At 29.7% G+C, this 25521-nt stretch overlaps 1 protein-coding gene across 1 annotated transcript in view; it reads left to right on the top strand.

Moving 5' to 3' along the window:
• Nucleotides 1-25521, top strand: part of LOC126885071 (uncharacterized) — a 58081-nt gene that overhangs the window by 9198 nt on the left and 23362 nt on the right. The window contains exon 2 of the mRNA XM_050651502.1: nt 15783-15881. Coding sequence (XP_050507459.1) covers nt 15783-15881 — 99 coding nt within the window. The remainder of the gene's footprint in view (nt 1-15782; nt 15882-25521) is intronic.

Below are 25521 nucleotides of genomic sequence, written 5' to 3'. Positions count from 1 at the left end.
AAATCACGAAACAGGTCGATTTTTATTTTTAAGTTACGATATTGTGGCATATATGGTATACTAGTGACGTCATCCATCTGGACGTGATGACGTAATCGATGATTTTTTAAATGAGAATAGGGGTCGTGTGCTAGCTCATTTGAAAGGTTCTTCAATTTTCTATTCAGTAATATAAACATTTATATAATTATTTATACAGGGTGTCCAAAAATTATTATTAAATTAAATTATTTGACAAAAAAAAGAAGTACAAGGACACCCTGTATAAATAATTATGTAAATGTTTACATTACTGAATAGAGAATTGAAGAACCTTTCAAATGAGCTACCACACGGCCCCTATTATTATTTAAAAAAATCATCGATTACGTCATCACGCCCAGACGGATGACGTCACTAGTATACCATATATGCCACAATATCACAACATAAAAATAAAAATCGACCTGTTTCGGGACTTTTCCTTAAAGTCGGCGGTTTACGAAATAACGAATTTATTCCTTTCATTTGCACCATACTGTCGGTGGAAAATAGTGTCGCGCACGCTTGATTAGCAATTAAAAAAAAACAAAAAAAAACAAAAAAAAACGTTTAAAAAATTTTTGACCACCTTTTGGTCCTGGCAACATGCAAATTTGTTAAAAGGAGTCCTTTTTGAGTAAGATTGTGCAAAAAATCCGAATTAGAATATTTTTCCTAGCGGATGCGCAGTGGCTTTCTGGACTAAAAATATTTTTCCTAAATTTATATGATACTACTTTGACAAATTCTAATCTATTTATTTTACATTCTCTTAATTCTAAAATTTTTTCATTTAGAAAATTTATTTTTGCTGTACTTTCAGCAACATTTTTTTTTGTGTAAAATTATATCAATAAAATTATTAATGTTAGGATAAGGCAGTAGAAAAAAGCATTATACCTACTTGAAATGAAAACTTTCGCATGGGTTTGTGGTTCTTTGTAAGGATCATAGTGCTAAGCCCTAAGATGTGGAGGAAATGTCGAATTTTCAGATATGTAACTATCAACAAAGTAAATACCAAAACTGGGTTACTCTTTCATCGACTGGTTTAATTTCTGCCAAATCTATAGCAAAAAAATCACTAACATCTTCAGGATGTAATAATGAAAAACCAAAAATATAAATAAGAACATGCGTAATATCGGTTGAGTCAACACCTTTTTTCTGGTATTCTGGAGCTAATCCCAGAGTGCTTGACCTTTCTATACCATGCCTGACCCAAATGAAAACGACATCCATGAAGATCTGCTTCAGGTAATGCCATACGAATACCATTATGAATGGAAATTTCAAAGTCTATTACTTTAGGGGATACAGGACAATTAATTTTAAAACATCTTCTATGATATATTTAAAAGCGAGATAAATATGAAGATGACATTTTATCTTGAATTATACAAAAGACAAGAGGAATATAATGTCCATTTTTCAAGACATGTATACTAAACAATAGGGTGGAACGAAAAAATTGTTTTTATAATATCAATGTATAATAGTAATAAAAAGTTGCCTATAGCCATTGTTAAGCCACAAATAAAATATTTTTCCAAACAAAATATTTTTAGAGGTGCCGCAAAAGGGTTGAATATTAGAATTTTTAGTTAAATTTTGCAAATTTTGATGATTTTGGTTTGGTAAAAAATAGCTATTGTAATGTCTTAATTCCTATTTTAAATGATAAATACACACTCTAAACCTACTCTTTTAAGATAATTTTAGTTTTAACTTTCAACAATCCAATATTTCTTTTTACTAAAACTGGCAAAGTTTGAACTTGAATTTCACATTTAAAGAAATATTTAATAGTAAATATTTACTTCATTCATTAATATAATTTAACATTATATCTATAGTAGAAGAGCAAATTTCAATAGTAGAGGAACCTGAATCAACTTTCCTGGTGCATATAACTCCTGCTTCCGGAACGGGTGATGCTATAAAACAGGGGTGGGCAAACTTTTTTTAGTAAGGGCCACAAAATGTTTTTGGTCTATTACCGAGGGCCGCAATATTAAATTTGTTACCTTAGCATGTTCGAATTCTTAACTCTTTACTAATTTTGTTTAAGGGGGGAGGATATGGTTTGAAATCAACATTTCAAGCACATTTTTGTGAATTTTGTTTGAAACTATGGTAGAATTATTTTATTTTTAAATGAAATAAGCATATTCGGTACAATTCAAAGAATATTCAAAAAAATTCAAGACTAAATATTGAAAAGCAAGTTAACGTTGGCAAATTTTTACAGACACCTAAAAAAAGGATTTTGCAGCAGACATCAACAAAAAATTCAAAAATATTTTATTAGCTTATGAGTTTATCGAGGTAACGCTGTCAAGTTTTTTTAGTTTTAATGATTTTTGAGTTTTTGATATCACTCAGAAGTCAAAATAAGACAATTTTTTGTAAAAAAGGGGTGCAAAACAAACTTATTTGTTATTGTTAAAGAAAAAATATCTCGACAGCATTACCTCACGAAATGTCTAAAAAAATCTATAAAAAATTTCAGGTGGATTTATCAAGTAGCTTTTGAGTTGCAATGTCCACCGCCTTAGAAAAAAGCAGATTTGAGAAAAACGCGTTTAAAGTTTTGACAACTTTTAGTTTCAATTTCTTTTTTGTCTGTCAAATCGTAAAGTGATGAACACCTAAATATGTTTTTGAATCGCTTTGTGTGTTTTTATTTTTATAACGATTTCCGAAGTGGAAATCGAAACGTCCAATAAATTTAATATCAAACTTAAATTGTGGTTTATTTTCCGGCTGAATGTAGACTGGTACCGAATCAATTTGAACTGAAAAATGATTTCTTAGAAATGGCAATGAAAAATTTATCTTCAAAATCTTTGAAATAATTTTCAAATTCCGTCAGAAAATTACAAAGTTTTTCTTCATAAATTTTAAACTTATTTTATGGTACATTATTTAATGATTTTAATGAGCGAAATAATTGGACGAATTCTTGCTCTTTGGATGATCAATGAATAGTTTGAGTTTCATTTTAAAAGTTTCATTTTGCGTTCAAAACTTATAAATTTAGCAAATTGTTCGCAGTTTTTTATTTCTAAGAATAATGCAATTTCCTCCCCTAATTCACAGCATATTTTAAGAACCTTTTCTAAACTTTAACCATCAAATATGATTGTGGTATAAGACATCAGTATGTTCTGTTTCTATAACTCTTCAAAAATGCTATGAATGCACGATGCTTTATTCCTCTTGAACGAATAAATCCAAAAATATTAGCTATAATTGAAATGAAATGTCTACTTGCAAAACATTTTTGAACAATACCTGCTGATGGATTATCAGTGACAAAATAATAAATCATATTCTGGAGATTGTTCATGAACGTAATCTTTAAGTTTACAAAATTTGCTTCTGTTTTTGGTGATCCATCAGGTGTTACACTTACTAGGTGGTTACGAGTTAGTTTAAAAATTTCCAAACAGTTTCTGACTACTTCAAAAATATCGTTTCCATTTGTTCAAATTTCATGGATTTCATTGAGAGAGCCGACAAAACTGTGCCGGAAACCCAAATAATTTCCCGCGTTATTTTGAAAGTTTGCGCAAAAATCATCCGCTGCGAAAGTGTTAATAGCTGTGTTATTTATATTTAATTATTAATAATTAAAAAAAAATTTTAAATGAAAATAATTCACTTGTTTTCGCGGGCCGCAAAAAGATGTCTAAAGGGCCGCATGCGGCTCACGGGCCGCACTTTGCCCACCCCTGCTATAAAAGATAGCATAATAGAGAATTTTAAAGGTGACAATCCTTTGAGCATTTTAAATATAACAGCTGTTGACTGTGATGGAACTGTCACTAACACCGGTGTTAATAATGATGTAATTGCTTTAATAGAACAAAGCCTAAATCGCTGAAGTGGCTGATTTGTTTGTTCTATGCCAATGAATTGCCTTTGCGCCATTTGTTTTGCATACTGGATGGAAAAACTAAAGGCCCTAATGAATTTGGAGGGCTTTTAGGCAAAGAACTTGAAATCAGCTTCCTGTGGTTAATTTCGCTCCCATACAAAACAATCTCCCTATTTTAGTGATTAAGTGTGATCTAAGCACACATAAAAAATATTTACTTGAAATGTGGAAATAAATCTCCAGTGGTGCATGTCTTTCTGATCTTTCTTTTAAAGGGAAATTAGCTTATTCACGATGGCTTACGTTAGGCAATCGCCTTCTTCCGTTATATGTTGCAGCAGAGAATCCTTCAAACAGTCTGGTTTCAGATAAAACTGAAACCATTTTGCATAAATATATCAAAAGATCTATGCAGGCTCATCAAATTTTCACGTTATTTTTGTGAGGAATGTCTCCAAATAATTGATCCAGTAATTCAAAGGAATGATTACTTCTCTCGCCCACAAAATTTGCTTTTCTTCATGTTATGTGACAAGAGAAAACACATAAGGGAGCTATGTCTGCGGCGACTTTTGAAGGCAAGATCGTAACTCATAACTGGTGTAAGGAAGTTTGCTTTTTCCGAAGCTTAACTTTAATGCCAATGACTACATTGATATAATTAACTGAACGAAAGGAGAAATTACTGAGCCTCCTGTGACAAAACAGATAACTGACGAGGGCTTAAAAAAGTATATAAGTGAAGCAAGAGACCATAGTTGTCAGGTGCAGTGTGTGGATTTTCCGTATTTTCCCTGTCATACACAGGCAGTGAAAAGACTCATAAAGCTTGTGTCTGAGTCATCTCTTAGTTTGTGTGGTCTTGAAGCAAAAATAGAGCAAATATTGCTTCCCAAAAATTATGCCCAAATTTGAGACAAAAAAACAATTTATTTAAGTATTGATATGAATATTGTAACTAAAGAAATATTATAGCAATGTATACATATAGCAATGATAGCAATGTTAATTGTTATTATAAACAATATTTGACTAAGATATGATAGCTAAGGCACCAGGTTAAATATATAAAATATTTTAAATTTTCTGTTAAAAACCTATCTCTTCAGAGCTCTTGCGGCACCTCAAGATGTAAACCTAGAACAAAAATATTTTGTAGTTTTATTGTAGACATGATAAGGCAACTTTCGAGTGCTATTAGAAAGTTCTTTGAAAAAGAAATTGTTTTTTCCTATCTTTTCGTTCCACCCTACTAAACAATTCAGTGAAAAAACGAGGACAGTATTCAAAAGTTCCGTCAACATACCAATTGGAAACAGTCGAAAGAAAACGAAGATTTGAAAAACATGTTAATATAACAATATGATTTTCTTTGTCATTTTTAATTATAAAATTTTCATTTCTATTTGTAATAATAGAAGATGAATCGAGAGCCTTATGAAATTCAGATATATTTTTGCGAAGTTTAATTAAAGAATTTGTGGTTCTAGCATAATATAAATTTTGTCTCACCCTATTAATATCATTGATAGTAAATGTCTCTATATTTATCTTCTTAAGTTCTTTACAGATGAGTTTCATTGGTTTTTCACTGAGATCTTCCACGGCTGCTCTTTTTATTGAATTGCTTACGACTTTTCTATTGTAAACTTCGGCAGACAACTTCTCGTGGTTATGATCTAATATTGATTCAATTATCGTATTTTCACATCCCCGTGTTTTCACAAATACTTTGCAGATTTTTTTAGCACATGTTCACCGTTTTACTGTACCTTTGGCCAACATTTTTTGAAAACCGAATGTAAAACCATCAATTGATACATAGTAAAGGTTTACCCTTTTGACTGACACTTATCGTTGATTCCATTATTTCGGATGTTATAACTTAAACACAATTTGATCTTGAAATCGACGAACTGACAAGCTTGAAATAGACAAACTGACTGATGCAGGAACTAATCTTTCAAGTATTTTTACATTTAGCCCATTACCACAATTTACAAAAGAGAATATAAACAAATAAAAAGATTAAGGTAAAAGTACCTATTCATGGAATCGTGAAGAAGAGATTAGAATCGCAATTGGAATTACCCAGAAAAGCTGGATATTAGATTGTCGGGTAACAACTTTCTTTTCTAAAAAGAAATATGTATGTCGTACTATGAATTATTTATGTGAAACAAATTTTATGAACACTGCATTAAGAATTAGAAAAATCAAAATAAATAGATACTACCTATTTAAATTATGATTTGGCAACATTTTGTCATTATACAGAGATTAAATATACAAAATATCAGCTTAAATGATTAACAAAACGGAGGCATTTCGATTGTACCTGGGAGGCATTTCATGTATGAAAATATTTACCTGAAAAAGTGGGAGGCATTTCGATAACGCCGTAATAAATACCGATGATGATGATGAATATAAAGAAAAAATGAATATATTGATGTAGGAAGTAGGTAACGTATGTAATAGAAATTTCAATAAACCTCTTTTGTGACTTTAGTATAAAGTAAATGAAATACTTTATAAAAGGATTACTGCTGGGTTTTTATTTATATGCATTAAATTCATAAAAGCATATTTTAGTGCATATTTCAACTGTTTTTGGTGCATATTTGCATGCATATTTTACGGTTTTTTAAGTGCATATTTCCCGAGCTCTATTGATAACTAAGTTTCTCGTCCGAACCTTGACGGGAATTTTTGTATTTATAATGTATTAGGTATGTAGTACCCAAAAAACCCATTTGCAACATGGCTGCTCAAGTGTCCCGAACATGGTATATTTTTGCCTTATTTCCCTGGCGTAGGTGTAAATTGGCTTTATCCAAATGCGTTAAAATATTAGCTAATGCGGTATGCGACAAAATAAACAGTACTAAAATGCGTATGCCTCAAACTTGTATATGTTATGCGTCGAAACGCACTGAGTTGTTCTCGAACGTTGTTATAACGTATATGAATGTTGTGTTAATATTAGGCGCGTCAGTATAATATTCAGTTTTTCAGAAAAAAATTTTATCGTGGAGTACCTACTATTTTCGGTCATACGGAAAATGTTGCAAAAATGGTTCAAACTTTTAATCAACAATGATTTCAGAGGGATGGGGCAACCTGTCACACAGCCAATGAGTCTCTTCAAATACTGCTCAATCATTTTGGAGATCGTCGTATTTCGCGTGACAGCGATTTTATATAAAACCTGATGCTTACATGTATATGGAGTACGCTAAAGAGGCAGACCTATCCACCGACTGACATTCGAGTATGTATTGCGGACTAGAATTAAAGATTTTTTCGTGACAAAGGGTGCCTTTAACATCTGTTTTATCGGCAACGTCCTCCTGAATATTGTTTGCAAGGTTATATCATGACTGTATACTAAATAAATTATCAAATTCAGTACTGTTTCCTTTACCGCATACTGAATACTGATGCCAATATCTTAAAACGGAAAGAGGTATGATTATAGTTTTGCGTTTTTTATATACTTCAAATAGCTAGAAATTTTCTTGGCCAATTGTGCACATAAAATTTTGCTAACTTTAAAGCATCGACGATATAGAGCGCGCTACACCCAATTTCACAAAGAGTTACTTTTGCCATTACGTTACGGCTTATTTAACACAGCTGCAAATGACACCAAATATAAAATATATATTTTTTCTACGAGCGTGCAAAAATGTCTACTTTCGCGCACGCATTTTAGTTTTGAAAGTTTTACTTTTCCGCACGCGTGTTACTTTTCCGCACGCGTTTTACTTTTCCGCACGCGTTTTAATTTAGTATTGTTAATATGGCCTTAAAGTAATTATAATACATGCAATAAACTAATATTTAGATATTATTTATTAATTTATTTCAAATATATCTTATTGTGTTCATGTTTTAATGAAATTAACGCGAGAATTCGATGAAATAAAATAATTTTGACATAATATTCCAAAGTCAAATCAGTAGACAATAGCAGTGGTTTTGAATCGTCGTCATGGAAACCAAGATTATCGTCATGTTAACCAATTATGCTGAAACTTTGGTTTTGACAACCTTGTCAAAGAATTAATTTGTGTATGTATTTTCATATTAATTAAATTAATTGATTAAGATTTGGTCATTAACAGCCGGTTTCCGAAACGTTATTCAAATCTCCGATCATCTAATCGGCTGTCAGATTTGATCAACTGTTAACCTGTGTTGGGTTTCTCAAACGCCAATTATTGTAAAATTGCATGATCATAGATCATGTAATCGATGATCTGACATACGATTTGTTAGCGATACTGTCACAATTGGCTGTTATCCTTCAAAATTTCAATTATATTAACCTCTAAATCCAAACTTGTATCTTTAGATTCTAAAGGTGCATTCTCTCTTACGTACTGTCACTTTTGTTTGGAGCAAGAATTGAACAAGAGCCTTTTAAAAATGAGGCTATGTAATGTGACGAGAGTTGGAGATATAAAACAGTTTATTTATGATCTATAATATTTTATAATCGTATTTTTATTTTTGGTCTATATATTTACTTTTTATATTTATTTTTAATGTATTTACCGTTTTCACAAGTTTTCACAAGTTTTCCCTCTTATTTACATCGCTATAATCATTATGTTCTGCTTTTTAGAGCTCTGGCCTCTCAAAAAATAGCTCTATGAGTCTAGCATCCTTGTTATCTCACATTTTTAAAAGAAAAAAATATAAATTATATAATCAAATATAAAAAAGTCCGAGATATCCATGTTCTGCAAGTTAAATAAATATTTTAAATTATTTCTTCCATAAAAAAATCTTATTTTTATTGAATAATATGATTTATATAATTTATATAAATATGTGTTATTTGACAATTTTTTCCCGGTATTTGTTAATTACAGTTATTAAAAAACTAAAAAAAAACTCTTAACAGCCAGTTAATCGACGGGTAGTCGCAGATTAGGTAACAGTCCATTTTTACCGCCGTTTGACAAGCGAAACTGGTTAATCGACCTTTCGGAGACTTAAAACACTCATGATCGGCTGTTAACTAGCGATTAATCTTTTGTCAGGTGATCGACTGTTGTTAAAACTAGTTTGGTTGACGTTTCTGACGCATTTAATCTATTTTAATTGTCGATTACATAATTTTTGAGATGATCATCCTTTCGGAAACCGGGCGTAAGACTCGTAGAAAAAATATTGTTCCTAACGCATGCAGAAAGTCTCTTTTCCGCACTCGACTGCTTGCCGAACTCTCGTTTCGCGTCGTTCGGCAAACTGCAGTCGCATGCGGAAAAGTATGACTTTCTGCACTTGTTAGGAAAATAACTATATAAGCAATACTATATTATCCATAGGTATTGCGCTACTGTGTGTATTATCCTCATTATCCTAGAAAATTCATAAAATTAGTTAAAATAATATTACCAGCAATAACAAATAAAAGGACTTAATAACAAATAAAGGGACTGATTAATAAAATTTAGTGATTACCCTATAAATTTTTAAAACTTACTGTTGTAGAATATTTTTTAATATTGTTTACCAAATTTATGCCTTATTCAAAGTACTTAATAAAAAAAGATAAGTAGGTAGGCACAAAATTTGCTTGCAATGCTTAAATGCATTCATTGTTTTTCGAATTCTGAGAAAGCTAATTAGTATTTTTGAAAAATTCAAACGCAGAATAAAAGACTACATTTTTACCGAGGGCAGAAAGTTTCTGAAAACTAATATAATGTTTATTTGACTAAGTTACAGGGGTGAAAAAAAAAGAGAAAGTTGAGTGTAATTTTTAGTTTCAAATATCCTATTCATATAAGAAACCTTCTGTTTATTCTAAGAGACTTTGGGCCCTCGGTAATAATGTAATCTTTTAATCTGCGTTTAAAATTTTCAAAAATATGTATTAGTTTTTTCAGTATTCGAAAGATATGAATGCATTTAAACAGCATTTCACGCAAATTTTATGCCTATGATCTTGAAACACAATACTTTCTTCAAATAAATAAACAAAATAATGGATACAATACCGTACTCGATGTATAAAAAATTGCATTTTGAATACCACAATTTTGTTCTATTATGGCACAAATCAAATTCACCTATTCATCTAGTATGTGGAATCACCAAATGGTTGAGTTTTCGTCTAGAAACTGTTCGCGACTCTTATAGCTTATCGATTATTTTCTGACTTAACAAGCTGTATAAATTCATTATCAAAGAAAAGGGAAAATTATTGAAGGCGACTATTAGGATAACATTCGTAAAATTCTGCAGCAATGATTTTTCTTTCCTTTAATCTCATTATCTTCTTTAATCTAGTGATTCTTTCCCCTACTTTTTATTCTAAACGGTAATAATGGAATGTTATCTTGATAATCAGGTAATAATGTGTCGTTGTAATCATTTTACATAATAATTTCAGCAGCAGCTTGTAATTGTTGCCAGGTCAAATATCTATCGCCAGTGTCTTCGTCATGTAGGATATCACATGCATTTGACAGGGGCACCAAAGTAATACTGTCTACAATTGCTTCAAAGCTTGTTTATGGTGTATCTACAATTTATGTTAAAACTTCTATTTTCCCGACAGTAATTTTGAGTACCACCAAATTAGGGTACCCTTATATCCCAAGTGTTGACGTAGATTTTTATGAGAATGTTGTGTTAAATATCATTTATTATTTAACAGCTGATGTTTATTACTTCAAGTATCATTCAAACGATTTCGTGTTAAAAACTCAATAAGATATATATGTAGATACTCAAAATACTCATATTATTTATAGGTACTCAAAAGGGTCATTAAAAAAAAACTACGATTTTAGCTTATTTTAAAAAGTTGTAACCGAAACAAGTAATTGGACTTCGTAATCCAAGATTTTCACCCAAAGTAATCGAAAGTAGAACTGGAAGTCAATATTTGAACCCTTCGTGTATCTTTACGTCGATTTATATAAGATTTTACTAATTTTGAGTAATTTTTACAAAATTTTGATTATTCTGATTTGATTTGATTTTCATTACAATTTGATTGATGTGTTGCATGTACTATTTCTGCGACTATAACGGCACTTCTGGTTAGAACTTTTTAACCGGAAATTATATTAAAACAAAATTTTACATTTTTTCTCATCTTGCTAAGGCACGCCGAATGGTATATCACTTATACTATTTCGGTGACTCTAAAACAGTACTTTTGGTAGCTTTTCTAAAACCAGGAGTCTTCGGTCAAATTTATCACCTTTTGTACCGTTCTTGGATTATAAGCTATTTGTTATTCTACCTGGTATAATAACGGAGGAGTTATATTCGCGGTCGGACGGACAGACGAACAGACAACCTTGGTCAAATTTCTCACCTTTATTACCATCCTTGGATTATAAGCTTTCATTTGACACCTCATTTGTCATTCTACGTGGTATAATGACGGAGGAGTTGTGTTCACAGACAGACAGATAGACAGACAGACAGACGGACGGACAGACTGACGTGGATAATTCTGAGTTTTCACATTTTTTCAAAATTGGGTGAAAACAAAAATAAGGCGGACTTAACAGTACTGTGGGTAAGTAACTGTCAAAAAAAATTTAACGTAGTGAGAGACTAAGGGTTAAGTCAGGCGAATCTAGGTTGAAAGCATTTCTTTTGGTATAAGGTTGTATGTACCTAGCATGTTTCGTTTTGTAGATATTTTTAAAAAAAAACTATAGATTTTATGTTTTTGCGGATTTTTTATTAAAAAATTGTTTAAAAAAAAAGAATAATTATAATCTGTTTTTAGAAACATACACTAAAATATCAAATATGAAAATAAAAATGTAATTAAAGAATAAAATAAATCGTATGCTAGTATTTTTTGTACAATTCAATTGAATTTAATAACTATAAATTATTTTACAAAAAATATTTTACTATACTAATGAATGCACAAATTAGTTACTAAATTAAATAAATAACCAAATTTTAAATCTACCTTAGTAATTTTTCTATCACAGCAACTTTCCTGTACCAAATTAATTGTTAGTTATATTGTACTTACGAGTAAGATCAGTTAAAATTTTAATTTGCCTTTTTTACTTACATTTTGAGAACATAATAATTATAAAGTAAGCTTTGAAATAAATGAATGTTAAATGTATCAGCCCAATTATTTATTAATATAAATAGTATTTACTGGTGTCAAAAAAGCTGGTAATATTTTGTAGTTGAAATTTTTCTAACAATTTTTTTTATTTTAAATTTTAATTTTTCAACCGAACAATTGGTTGATATGACATTATTTATTTTGGGCGAAACCATTTGAAATTATTACCAGCTTTTGTGACACGAGTAGGTACATAGGTACTATTTATTTCTTAATAAATATACTTCCATAACGTTCATTTGTTTCAAAGCATATTTTATACGTTCTCAAGATGTAGGTAAATTAAAAAGTTATTAACTGATCTTACTCGTAATTACACTATAACTAACAATTAATTTGGTACAGGAAAGTTGCTGCGGTAGAAAAATTACTAGGGTAGATTTAAAATTTGGTTGTTTATTTAAGTTAGTAACTAATTTATGCATTCATTAGTATAGTAATAGCTATTTGTATAACAAGCGAGGAAAGTGCTACTTTTCCTCCCGAGAATGAAGTTTACTGCCCGACGCGTAGCGGAGGGCAGTAATCATTCAAGGGAGGAAAAGGCACTTTACTCCCATGTTATACATATGCTTTTTCCACCTTCCTCAAATAACAAGTCACTTTTTCCTTTTTACTTAATTTATTTATGTTTAGCTAATCAACAAAATGTATTAGAACTAAAACTAACAAGTATGTACAATATAACTGTCAACTGTCAAATATAAGTCAAATTATTAATGTAAACATTGTTAAATCAAAATAAAAATTTACTGTTTTTTACCATTCTGCGCAATACAGGGTGGTTATAAATAAACGTTAAAATGTAAAAATACTTACGTAATAGAAAGTAGATATTGTACAGGGCGCCAATAAGTTATATTTCATGAATGAAATACCATGACGTCACTTTTACTTTTCCTCCCTAGAGAGGAAAAATATTTTCCTCTCTAGGGACGAAAAGTACAACTTTGCTCCCTACAATCAGGTCCGGATAAGTATACTTTCGGTAGAGGTAGGTGGAAAAATATTTTTTGTAAAATAATTTAAAGTTATTAAATTCAATTGAATTGTACTAGCATACGATTTATTTTAATCTTTAATTACGTTTTTATTTTCATATTTTATATTTTAATGTATGTTTCTAAAACCAGATTATAATTACTTTTTTGCAAAAAAATTTTTAAATAAAAAATCCGCGAAAACGTAAAATCTATAGTTTTTTTTAAAATATCTACAAAACGAAACATGCTAGGTACATACAACCTTATACCAAAAGAAAGGTTGTAATATTTGCTAAAAATTGCAAGACTAATATAGAGGGTGTCCCATTTAAAAAAAATGAGATAATTTTGTATCTGCAAATAGTGATCACACTGTATGTTTTATGGCTAAAAGTAAAAGATATTAAATTATTTAAAAATAAAGTTATATTATAAAAACTTTGTTATGTCACTTAAATTTTTATTACCTTGGGAACATAATCAACAACCCTATAAATATTACCATTTTCCTCAATAAAAATGTAAATATTTCGAAAATTATTAACTTTAGGCCTATAATACCTCATATACAAATACCCCCATACAAATTTTTCATATTTTTAAATAATGTATTCAAAAATGATTTAATATATAGGGTGTTCTATTTAAAAAAATAAAACCTTGGCTCATATCGTCGTTCTGACTCACCCTGTATAATCGAAAATAATTTTAAATTATAGACGTTTGTGATACACATTAGTTTTGTTATAAACATTTTTTTGTATATCTCATAGTTTAGCCGTAATCAAAGAAAACCAGAGGTTTGGCGCACCCTGTATATCCACTAATTCGAGCTCTTACCCAAATTTTCACTCCTCATTTTGTAGGATTGTTTGGTAAGTATTGATTTATACCTAATTTTCCTTTTAGTGAAATAATTTGCTCATCAACTAATTGGTATTCCTCTGTATCTGTGGCACCTAAGAAGTTTTTCTAAATTTTATCCAAAAATGGTCGGATTTTTCGCAATTTATCTGTGTCATTTTGATTTACATTATTGTTATTTACGAAATGTAAAAACCTCAAAATAGATTTAAATCTATTAACAGGCATAGCATCTGTAATAAGGTCCATCCTCAGGCTATGATCACATTGATCACTTGACCAGGAAAACCGTATTTTGGGATATCTGATATACGCCATCACTAAATTTATGCCCAAGAAAGCAGATAACTCATATTTTGTAAAACCAAAATTTAATTTATTGTTTTGGCCAGCATATAAATTGGTCTGAAAGACGATATCATCCATTATGTCTGCGGTGAACAGTGATACAAAATAATCAATGAGATTGTGAACATGAATATTTTCTGTTCCTCTAAACCATGGAAAGATGCTGGCCCCTACAATATGTCATTATTACACCATTTCCAGTATTTTTTCGCAGACTTTTATGGTTTTTCTCTTGATTTTTATGTTTTGATAAAAATGCCAAAATACGCTGACTTAATGGAATGTCATCTTCACTCATATTATCGTCACTGTTTTCTGGCTGTATTTCTTCAAAGTCACTTTCAACAATTTGGTCTTCAGCCTTTACAAGTTCGAGCGAATACGTCTCTTCGTCATTGTAATCAGATTCCAAATCTGAACCTTCTGACAAATCATAGATAATGTCATCATTGTCAATAACTATCAATTCTTAATTTTCTGGTAAACATAAAAGTGTTTCATCCCTATTGTCGTCTTCATCGGAAAAAAGTACTTTCTCAAATAGAATAAAATTTCCCAATAAAGAAGTAATATTATGTCAATAATTAAAATTTATTTATTTCCACTAAAATAATATAGCAAGTACATAAAAAAATACTCTCGAAAATCCCAAGTAAATAATAAATATTTGACAAGAAAGTAACAAAAAACATGTGAAAAACTACTACCCCTCTGAAAATTATACTCATAAAACATACCACAAGATTGTAATTCTAAGTTACATATTGCATGATGTCCACTCTACTGGACATGTCTTCAAGGTGATATTTTCAGTGAGTTTTTCAATTATTTTGAAATTATAACAGAGGCATTATATATTCTAAAATACATAATTCTATAAGAAAAATATTTTCTTACCTTTTTTCTGCTTTTCCATAGAAACTACAAGCACTTTTTCTGGCAATTCACAGGCGGCCATCGCGGTCAGGTGATTTATAGATACTAACTAACCAACTTTGACTTTATATAATAAATATTGTAGATGGCGGTAGTAGTTACTTGATTAAAATCCACTGAAAGGGATTTCATGCATTTTGCACAAGTTTCATAGAAGTAAAATATATTTTTTGGAGTTAATAAATCTGTCCACTGGAGTGGACAGATGCACGACTCTCAATGCATGAAAGGGTTATTTAATCTTTGTAGGTCATCTTAATTTTCGGCTGTTATTATGGCGTCGTCGGCGTAGCATATTATCTTTATTTTTTTTTTCTCGTATTCTACATCTTCTTCTTTTTTTAACATTTTTTATGATTTGATCCATTATCAGATTAAATATTAATGGACTCAGCGAAAATATTAAAAGCGTATTAAGCAACAAATTGAAAAATGTTTAATTTTTTCTTAAAAACGACAATTGTTTCATTAAATAGAAATGAAGTTTAAATCTACCGAAGCTAATATTCCATAATATAACTAAACACATCTTTTCCGTGGGGTTAAATTATTAATTGAGACCTCTTAATTTCATTTTAATGCATCATCTTACATTTTATAATTTTCATTTTAGGAAGGTCCAAATGGTATATTCGCCACTTTACCAATAACTGTTATGGTAGTTTTTATGTTAATGCAAACGTGTTTAATCGGAGAAGATATAGAAGCAGCTGTAAGTATTTATTTTGGTAGATTTTAAAAATGAAAATTTGGCCACAAAAATATATTTGACAGTAAAGTTATTATTGGAACGGTGTCAAAAAAGGTATAAAATATTCTAAAGTATTAAATACTTACAATACAATCCCCTCGGCGAATATAATATGGTTAACCATTTTCAATGTTGTTCTGAAGCTATTTTCTTGTGGCATTTTTATAATCAAGTATATTCAAATGGGAAATAAGCCACAACTTTACCTAAAAATGATTTTATTAACGTTTCGACGCACAAGTCGGGTGTCGTTTTCAAAATACAAAATAATACTAAATTTATTATTATTTTGTATTTTGACAACGACACCCGACTTGGGCGTCGAAACGTTAATAAAATCATTTTTAGGTAAAATTGTGGCTTATTTCCCATTTGAATATACTTAACCATTTTCAAAATCTGGTTTGTTTTACGTAGCTAAATATTTAGAACTGTTAAACAATAAAAATTGTTTTTAAATCATTGATGCCCAAAAATGTTTCCAAATCACTAAATAACTATGAATTTGATTTTTGATTATACCATCGTGCATATGAAAAGATCAAGAAAATTAACCAATAAATAATATATTTTTTATAGCGGCAAAGACAAACAAGGACATAATGGACGAAGTTTATATAAATCAAAAATTCTAAAATAAAATAACAAAATTTAATCCTATAAATGGAAAAATCGCTACCGGGACGTTAAAACCAAAGGATAAGTCTGCTACATTTATACATATTGTACATATTATAATATAAACATAATATTATAAGCACAACAGTTTAACAGGGTGTGCAACGAAATCCTAAAAAGAAATTTTCCTACGATATTAGTTGATATAAAAAAGGAAAAGACAACCATTTTCAACGTTTTTTGAAGTTCGGAAAAATAAGAGTGAGATTTCATTGTTTCGGCATTTCTTCCCTTTGCCAAATTTCTAATACCAAGCTGAATACATATCCACTATTTCAGTATTTCGCCACCTTCGTTAAAATTTCAGTGGGATATCACTCATCCTTATTAAATTTTATCTTCAACATTTACATCATTTTATCTATAGATTTAATGACATCATACCACCAGCACAAATTTGACGACAAACAAATTCAACACGCTTTAGCAGGAAAGCGCTGTTGCCGAATAAAAACATATATGTATTTACCAAAACAGCTACCTGCTACACTGTTTCTCTTTGTTTTTAACCCTCAACTGGTATGGTGATTTAATTAACCATCTAAGGTATGTTGGGTCAAGGGTGACCCGCGACTATAAATCCTGCAGGTTTTTTACTTATGTGCGAAATAATTAATGTTGTAATTAGTTAAATTTATTAATAAAACGTTGAGGAAAAATATAAACAAGAAAATAAATGGATATAGATATTATGTACTTTAATTATTATGAATTAAACATAATATAATTGCATTGCATTTTTTGCACATTGACACAAAAACTAACGAAATAACTAATGATAGAAATATTTCAAAAACGCAAATTTGATTAAATACGTGTTTTACAACCTATTTATGTTCGTCCTGTAAAACCGAAATACAAAATTAAGAATTTTAGTCACAATATCAAAGAGTCAAGAGCATTGTGTACCTTGAAATTATTTGAAAATTTAAGTTTTCAAAAAAGCAGTCCCCTGAGGGACTAGGCTAGGTCAACTGAGATTATTGTAGAAAATACAGGAATTCATAGCTACCACCGATTGCAATATTTATTAAATTGTCAAACTAGTCGCAGGATTTTTTAATTATTTGTGAAAAATCGGTTAAAAACATGCATTTTTTTCACGAGAAATTAAAATCTTTCATCTTTAATAACTCAAAAAGTTTTGATTTATTTTAATACCTTTATCTTACAAATTTTGCGTCGAATTTGCCCTTCTATCGAATTATGGGGTTATTCTTAATAAAATAATTTTCACCCCCGAGAAGGGGTGACAACCACTCCCAAGGGTAAAAGCGCAAGTTCACACCATGTCACCTTTGTTCCTTGAGATATCCTCTAACTACTCACCAATTTTCATGCAAATCGATGGAGGTTAAACGAAATCGGAGGCAATAGCTCATATCCACCTTCAGTAACTACTGCACTAAAAGGGGAAAATTACGTGCATTACTTATTGTATGACTTTTCCTTTAGATAATAAGTACAATAAAATAATATAGTTAAAGCTGTGGAGTTACGGGTTAAAAGTCGCTAAGCTACTAGAAACGATTTTGATAAATCAGATTGTCATAATTTTTTATTGACACAAGTACTGGCCTAAATATTTATAAAAATCAAGCTTCTATGTATATTGTCTTGAATATTAGCTGCTATCAAGTCATTTTTAAGTGCGAAATCATATAGGAAATCAGGTATGAAGTAGGCTTTAGGTATAAATTGCTACCTGGCTAGTAAGTGTAACCTCTTTGTCTTTACCTGTCTAGTGTCATATCTTGTTCACTTTTGATTTACACTTCATGAGGACAAGTGTTGTCCTATGAAACTCTCTGTGGATGTTTAATCAGAAGTCATGCAGATAATTAATTAAGGAATATTAAATTTTATGAAGTTGTTGATTACCTTGCTCAGCAAAGATTTACAATTCCTGGATATTTAGGTCCTCAAGACCTTTCTTTTTGGCCACACACTATCTTTAAGGTAAGCTCTGTTTTTTTAATACCTGATTCGTAGTCTAAATGGAAACCTTTAGTAGTTTTAATTTATACCTTCTGCTATTCTTGCATGCTGATGTATACACGGTGTTTCATTGGGAAAGTAACATACGTTAACTGTAGAAAGAGGACACTTAGGCGATCTCAAAAATACCATACTTAATGGATCTTACTCCATTAATAACAAAGATACTGGGTGTTTTATCCATTTTGCCATTTTCTTAATTGGTTTATAACTTTTTAACCACACTGTATATTTATTTTATATTTGGCATGCAAATATCATTTAAGGCGTACAATAAACTAATTTATTTACAATTGTAAAAAATCCAGGTCCGGCTTAAAATATATTGGAAAAATTTTCCGACCCCAAAACAACACCCTGTACATTAAATTTTTTTAAAATGGATTTTTCAGTTGAAAAGAGGATGAAAAACTAAACTCAGTGGTATAATTTGAATTTTCGGCAAAATGATTTTTCTGGTGAAATTTTGAATTTGAATTCGGAAATTAAGTGAATTGCGAGAGCTCTAAGTAGAAAAAAAATTGAAATACAGCTTACAACTTGTCAACCTCACTGTATATTGATTTTATATTTAACAAGCGAATATTCTTTTAGGTGTCCAATCAATTAATTTATTTACAATTATAAAAAATCCAGGTTCGGTTTAAAAAATATTGTGTAAATATTCCGACCCAAAAAACACCTTGAATATTATTTTTTTTTTAAATAGATTTCGCACTTGAAAAGAGGATGAAAAACCAAATTAGTGGTATACTTTGAATTTTCGACAAAATGATTTTTCTGGAAAAATTTTGAATTTGAATTCTGAAATTATGTCAATTGCGAGAGCTCTTGTAGAAAAAATTAAAATGCGACTTAATTTTAATTAATACCATTATTTAATCTAAATTGGCAAAATGTTAATATTTTAGTGTTTTTTATTATGTGTGAGAAATAGTTCTTGGCGAATATTCTTCTTTAAATAATAAATAAATAATAAAGGGCCAATAAAGAATACATCACTTTAATCAACATAATAGCTAAAAATTATAACAAAACAGCGAAAATTTGCAGCATAATCACTATTCAAAACTAAAGTACTTATTCAAAATTACTACCATCAAAAATTTTTTTTATACGTAGGTACGGTAAATTTTTGTAGTTAGGTACCTAGCGTCATGTGTACTGTGTACTGTGTGTGTTGAGTAAGTGTCTTGTTACATTGCAAAGTCGACGTCATTGTCTTTGCAAAGAGACGCTAATTGTATCAGAACGTCTGCGGTCCCTCCGGTGAGTACCGATCTCTCAAGGACAGAAACTATTTTCATTTATTAATTTATAATAAACTAAAAATTTCTGACCCTGGTGAGATTCGAACTCACGACCATTCGGACCTTTCGATCCAAAGGTAGGCGCTCTTACCACTGAGCCACAAAGGGGGCCAAAAATTATTGTTATGTGTGCAAATGTTAATATTTTACCAATTTAAATTAAATAATGGTTTTTATTAAAATTAAGTCATATTTTAATTTATTTTACTTTGAGCTTCGCAATTCACATAATTTCAGAACTTAAATTCAAATTTTTACCAGAAAAATCATTTTGCCGAAAATTCAAAGTATACCACTAATTTTGTTTTTCATCCTCTATTGAAATGCAAAATCCATTTTAAAAAAATTTAATATACAAGGTGTTTTTTTTTTCGTTGGAACATTTATACAATATTTTTTAATCCGGACCTGGATTTTTTATAATTGTAATTAAATTATTTGACTGGACACCTAAAAGAATATTCGCGTGTTAAATATAAAATCAATATACAGTGTGGTTGACAAGTTGTAAGCTGTATTTCAATTTTTTTCTACTTAGAGCTCTCGCAATTCACTTAATTTCAGAATGAAAAATGTTATAATATTTTTCCCCAAAAAGTGCATTATTTTTTAGTTATTTCACTTTGAAATAATTCACTTTGAAATTTTGACGGATATGAACCTATTTTTCATTAGCTAGGTATAACTTTGTTTCTGCTGGGTCTAGAGAGTTCATGCATACACCTCTTTTTTTCAATTTTCAATGTGCTATATTTTTGTTAAGAATGTTTTTTTCAATATACATAGTGCTTACTTTTTGAGTCATTTGCCAAAAGCCTCCTTAAAATGTGTTTTTTTGTTGAAAAATAAAGGTATTTACTTGCAAATAACTCGAAAAGTATTAACTTAGTGAAAAAATACTACAGAACAAAAGGTGCTTAGAATTAGACATTTTATCCATTTCCGTACTTATTTTGAACGTATATTTTTTCACGCCTTATAAAAGATCTTATAAAAGATGAAACTCACCCCAGGGCAAAATCACAAAGAGGCCCAATATCATTTTTATTTTTTGACCTGTTATCTATGTGTTTGCTAAATTTCATGTCAATCCAAGCGGTGCTTTAAAATTTGGAGCAAAAACCGTGATTCAATGTATTATAACGTGCTAACCGTTGCTAAGGGCAACCGACACAATAAATCACATTCGCAAAGAAAAATAAATCTCCACTACACTTTAAAAATCATTTTTAATAATTAAACGTAATTTTCGTTTATAATAATTTTTATTTTAAGATAATTAAGTCTTTCTCTAGGCAATCACTGTGAAATAGTTTCTTAATTGTTATAAATAAAGCCACTACGATTTAAGAAAAACAAAAAAAATTATCTCGGCTTCAGTTGGTCATAGAAAATTTTTATTTTGTTTTGGATCTTTATTGTGTCTTTAGGAACAATAATCTGCAAATTAGAAACTCATAGGATGTATAGTAGTCCAGGGCGCATCTGTTTTGAGATGGACGTTGAGAGGTGACTCAAATTTTTTTGCAGAAATTGCTTGAAACTAAATCAAATAATAATATTTGAGTTATCCTCCCTCTCAAAAAGGTCCGGAACATTGTTTAAATAATCAAAATGTCAAAAATTTAAGGAAAAATTCGATTTTTTTCTTCGTTTTTTGATTATAACTTTAAAAGTATTCATTTTCGAGAAAAGTTGTACTAACATAAAAGTTGCGTAAATAAATTTCCTACAATATAGAATTGGCTAAAAATTTTAAAAATAGTCACCCCAGTTGCAAAATAGCAATAATTGCGAAAAAACCATACAAAAACAAGTATTCGCATTTTACGTTTTTCAACCATTTATGCTACACTAAGGACCTTCATATTTCACCCAGAAAAACTTTATGATACAGTAAAACAATGCTGTAAATTTTATTAAGTTCGGTTTTATATATTTTGCAAAATAAATTTTGCAATCCAGCTTTCGTAAAAAAAAATTCATTTTTTCAAAATGTTACAGGACTGAAAATAAAGTAGATAGCAAGTTGATTTTTTTTACTTATAGAAGTGTACTGTACCTTTCATTTGCAATTTCCAAAATTAAAATCGATTAATTACCACGGCATCAGAAAATTTTTTAAATAAACAATAATTTTTGGTGCTACGGGCAGGACAGGCGCTGTTCGATTCACACAAGTTGATTTCCACCAAAATTTCTTCCAATCTTTATCCAATATATTATTTTCTTACTCTATATTACTCTATATTCCGCAAAAATCAAAATAATTTTATTATTGTTTGTGAAATATTGTTTAAACAATTGCATATGTTTAAAAATAATTAACTTTTATTATTTAAGTTAAAATATATTAACAAAGAAAATTTTTGCTAATAAAAGTGTTATTTCAAAGGATAGAGTATGTGTTTTTATTTTGCAATAAACAATTTATTTATTTATATCGAAATGTAATAAAAATTAAAATGTATCAATCATTATCAAAGGTCATTGGAATGCCCAATCAAAACAAACTATCCGCTGTCCTGCGCGTAGAACCAATAATTAATGTTTATTTAAAAAAATTCCTGACGCCGTGATGTTAATCGATTTTAATTTTGCAAAATTGCAAATGAAAGGTACAGTACACTTCTATACGCAAAAAAAATTTCAACTTGCTATCTGCCTTATTTTCGGTCCTGTAACATTTTGAAAAAATGATTTTTTTACGAAAGCTGGATTGCAAAACTTATTTTGCAAAATCTATTAAACCGATCTTAATGAAATATACAGTATTGTTTTACTGTATCATATAGTTTTTGAGGGTGAAATATGTAGGTCCTAAGTGTAGCATAAATGGTTGAAAAACGTATAATGCAAATACTTGTTTTTGTATGTTTTTTTTTCACAATTATTGCTATTTTGCAACAAGGGTGACTATTTTAAAAATTTTTAACCAATTCTATATTGTAGAAAATTTAATTACGCAATTTTTATGTCAGTACAACTTTTCTCGAAAATGAATACTTTTAAAGTTATAATCAAAAAACCAAGAAAAAAATCGAATTTTTTCTTAATTTTTTGACATTTTGATTATTTAAACAATGTTCCGGACCTTTTTGAGAGGGAGGATAACTCAAATATTATTATTTGAATTATTTTCAAGCAATTTCTGCAAAAAACTTTGAGTCACCTCTCAACGTCTAAATGTACCAATATTTTTACAGATGCGCCCTGGTCTATAGGGGCTGCTTCAGTTCTAAATGTTTATACCGAAATTTGCCCCCTTAATTTCAAACCAGAAATAAGAGGTTGACAAATGTTTCACGCATTTATTTTCATCAGAATATGAAAATATAAGTCCCTAGAAAGAGAGTGGATCTAGGATTAACGCTCTACGATTTTTTTTTTCAAAAACTTATAGCCTTCGACCTTTGACCCCTTGGGATAAACAAGTTATAATATCTAAGCAACAAGTTCACCAATCAGGCTCTTCAAATTTTTTTATGTTCAAAATTGAAAGATCTTCACTTTAAAGCCTTAAAAAATACATAAAATTTATTTTTACAATAAATAATTCAATTGCAAAAACGTCCATTTTGGATCTTTCGCAGGCTGTTGTGCAATAACATATTAACGAAATTAAACTTGACATAGGTCAAATTGTATATTTTTTAATTTACTACAATTTTCTATTTAAAAATTTTTCTCTAAAATGAATATCCTAAGCTGCAAAATTAAAAATCTTAAAAAATTTCAATTTTTTTTCTCTGATTCTGGCCTTGGTTTAGAACTAGAACCTTTATCCACGTAATTGTATAACTTATCACTAACTCAGGTGTAACGTGTAGTGTGTGTGTTGAGCAAGTGTCTTGTTACTTTGCAAAGTCGACGTTATTTTCTTTGCAATTGCAAATTTAACAAATGAAAAACGTCATAAATAAAAAACCCCAAAAAGATTTTGGTTACATTTTAGTAGAAGTTATTCCTGCCATCGTCCTTTACAACACGTGATAGGTTTGAAAGATTACTGAATTATATCACCTTTTTCACCCACAGCCTGTGCTAATATTAAATAACATTAGTTTATTTATAACATTAGTTTACAAAATAGTTATTTATGATTATGATATATTTATGTAAGTGTTAAAAGTACAATTTTAAGGCACGCATGTGAAGGTTTGCAGAATGAGCGAAGCGAACTCTGCAATTCACATGAATGCCTTAAAAATGTACTTTCAACACGTATATCATACAATATTTTTTCTACAAACGTGTTAAAAATACAATAATACAGTTTAAATTAAATTTTAAAGAACTTTTTAAAAAACTTTTAATACATTGAAAGGAGACAGTTTTAAATTGCATTGTATATTACGGACCTTAGCAACCATCGTTGACTTAATGGTTTACGCAAGTTTTAAAGAATCTGTCAGACGTCTGTTAGTTTTTTAAAAACGCGGCTGTGGATTTTTCGTTAAAATTCAATAAAAAATTGTAGAAAAAGGTCAATTTCAAGATATGGAGGTAGCGGCCAGTTGAGCTATCCTGGATTTGTTACCGAGGAAATCCAGAATGCAATATGATATTATCGTTTATAATAAGTTTGGGAAATGGTGTGAAGCGAAAGGCGTTTCTGGGAAATATACTGAAAATATATTTCTGGCGTACTTTGAGTAGTCCAGAGAAATAAGGATTTTCTCAGTAAACTCAAAGATCCAGGTAGCTGACTACTTTTTTAATTATTGTAGACCTATAGGAAGAAATCCTACCTCTTTTCTACCTAGAGTTTGCGTCCGTTTCTTAATAATTATTAACAATTTAGTGCAAAAAACCCGATTTTTTCGTTTTTTTGCACCCTATTATAAAGCTAAATAGTTGACATAAAATTACAAAATTTGACTTTATACAACATTAAAAAAAGTTTCAAAATACCGATTTTTGAATGTTAAAATGTCAATTTGTTGCTTGGAAAATTGCAAAATAAATGAAAATCGATTTTTGTTAATAACTTTTAATAAATTTAACCTAGAATTTTAGGGTTTCACCCAAAGTTGGGATTTTTTGTGGTTAACAAACGCTTAAAATTTGGGACCGATCCATTAATTAGTTTAAAAGTTATTATATTTGTTTATCCCAGAGACCTTTATTTTGCAATGATATAAGACAGAGAATAATGAACATAGGGCAATTATGAGTATGCCATATGAAAGTAGAAGAACGGTAGTATCAAAAGATATTTAAAAGATAAAAAAAATAATTAATATAGCCAAAACTCCTAATGCCAAATTTTTGAAACTTTGTAGTTCATAAACATGTACAATATCTTTAAAACTGTTATCGGTAGAAACAATCTTTTATATATTCGAAAAGCTAATATTTTACGAATTTTCAAATAAAGAAATTAAGCCTGGGTTCATTAGGGACAAAGTTAGCATGTGTTTTTTTTTAATTCACAGCTAATTTGTTTATAATAATTAAGGAATCTCATAATGCCATTTTAAAGAATGAGATTTGTATTTTTTGTTAAAAAATTTGCACAAACATTGTACGTTCACAGCACCCTCTACGATTTTTCAAAAATGTTGTTCAAACGGTTACTAGCGGGGACGTACAAATCCACCTAGTTAAAATAC

Source organism: Diabrotica virgifera, chromosome 5, assembly GCF_917563875.1.
Source record: "Diabrotica virgifera virgifera chromosome 5, PGI_DIABVI_V3a".
NCBI classification, from domain to species: Eukaryota; Metazoa; Arthropoda; class Insecta; order Coleoptera; family Chrysomelidae; genus Diabrotica; species Diabrotica virgifera.
The sequence above is the reverse complement of the archived record's forward strand: the minus strand, read 5'-3'. Positions and strand labels throughout refer to the sequence as shown.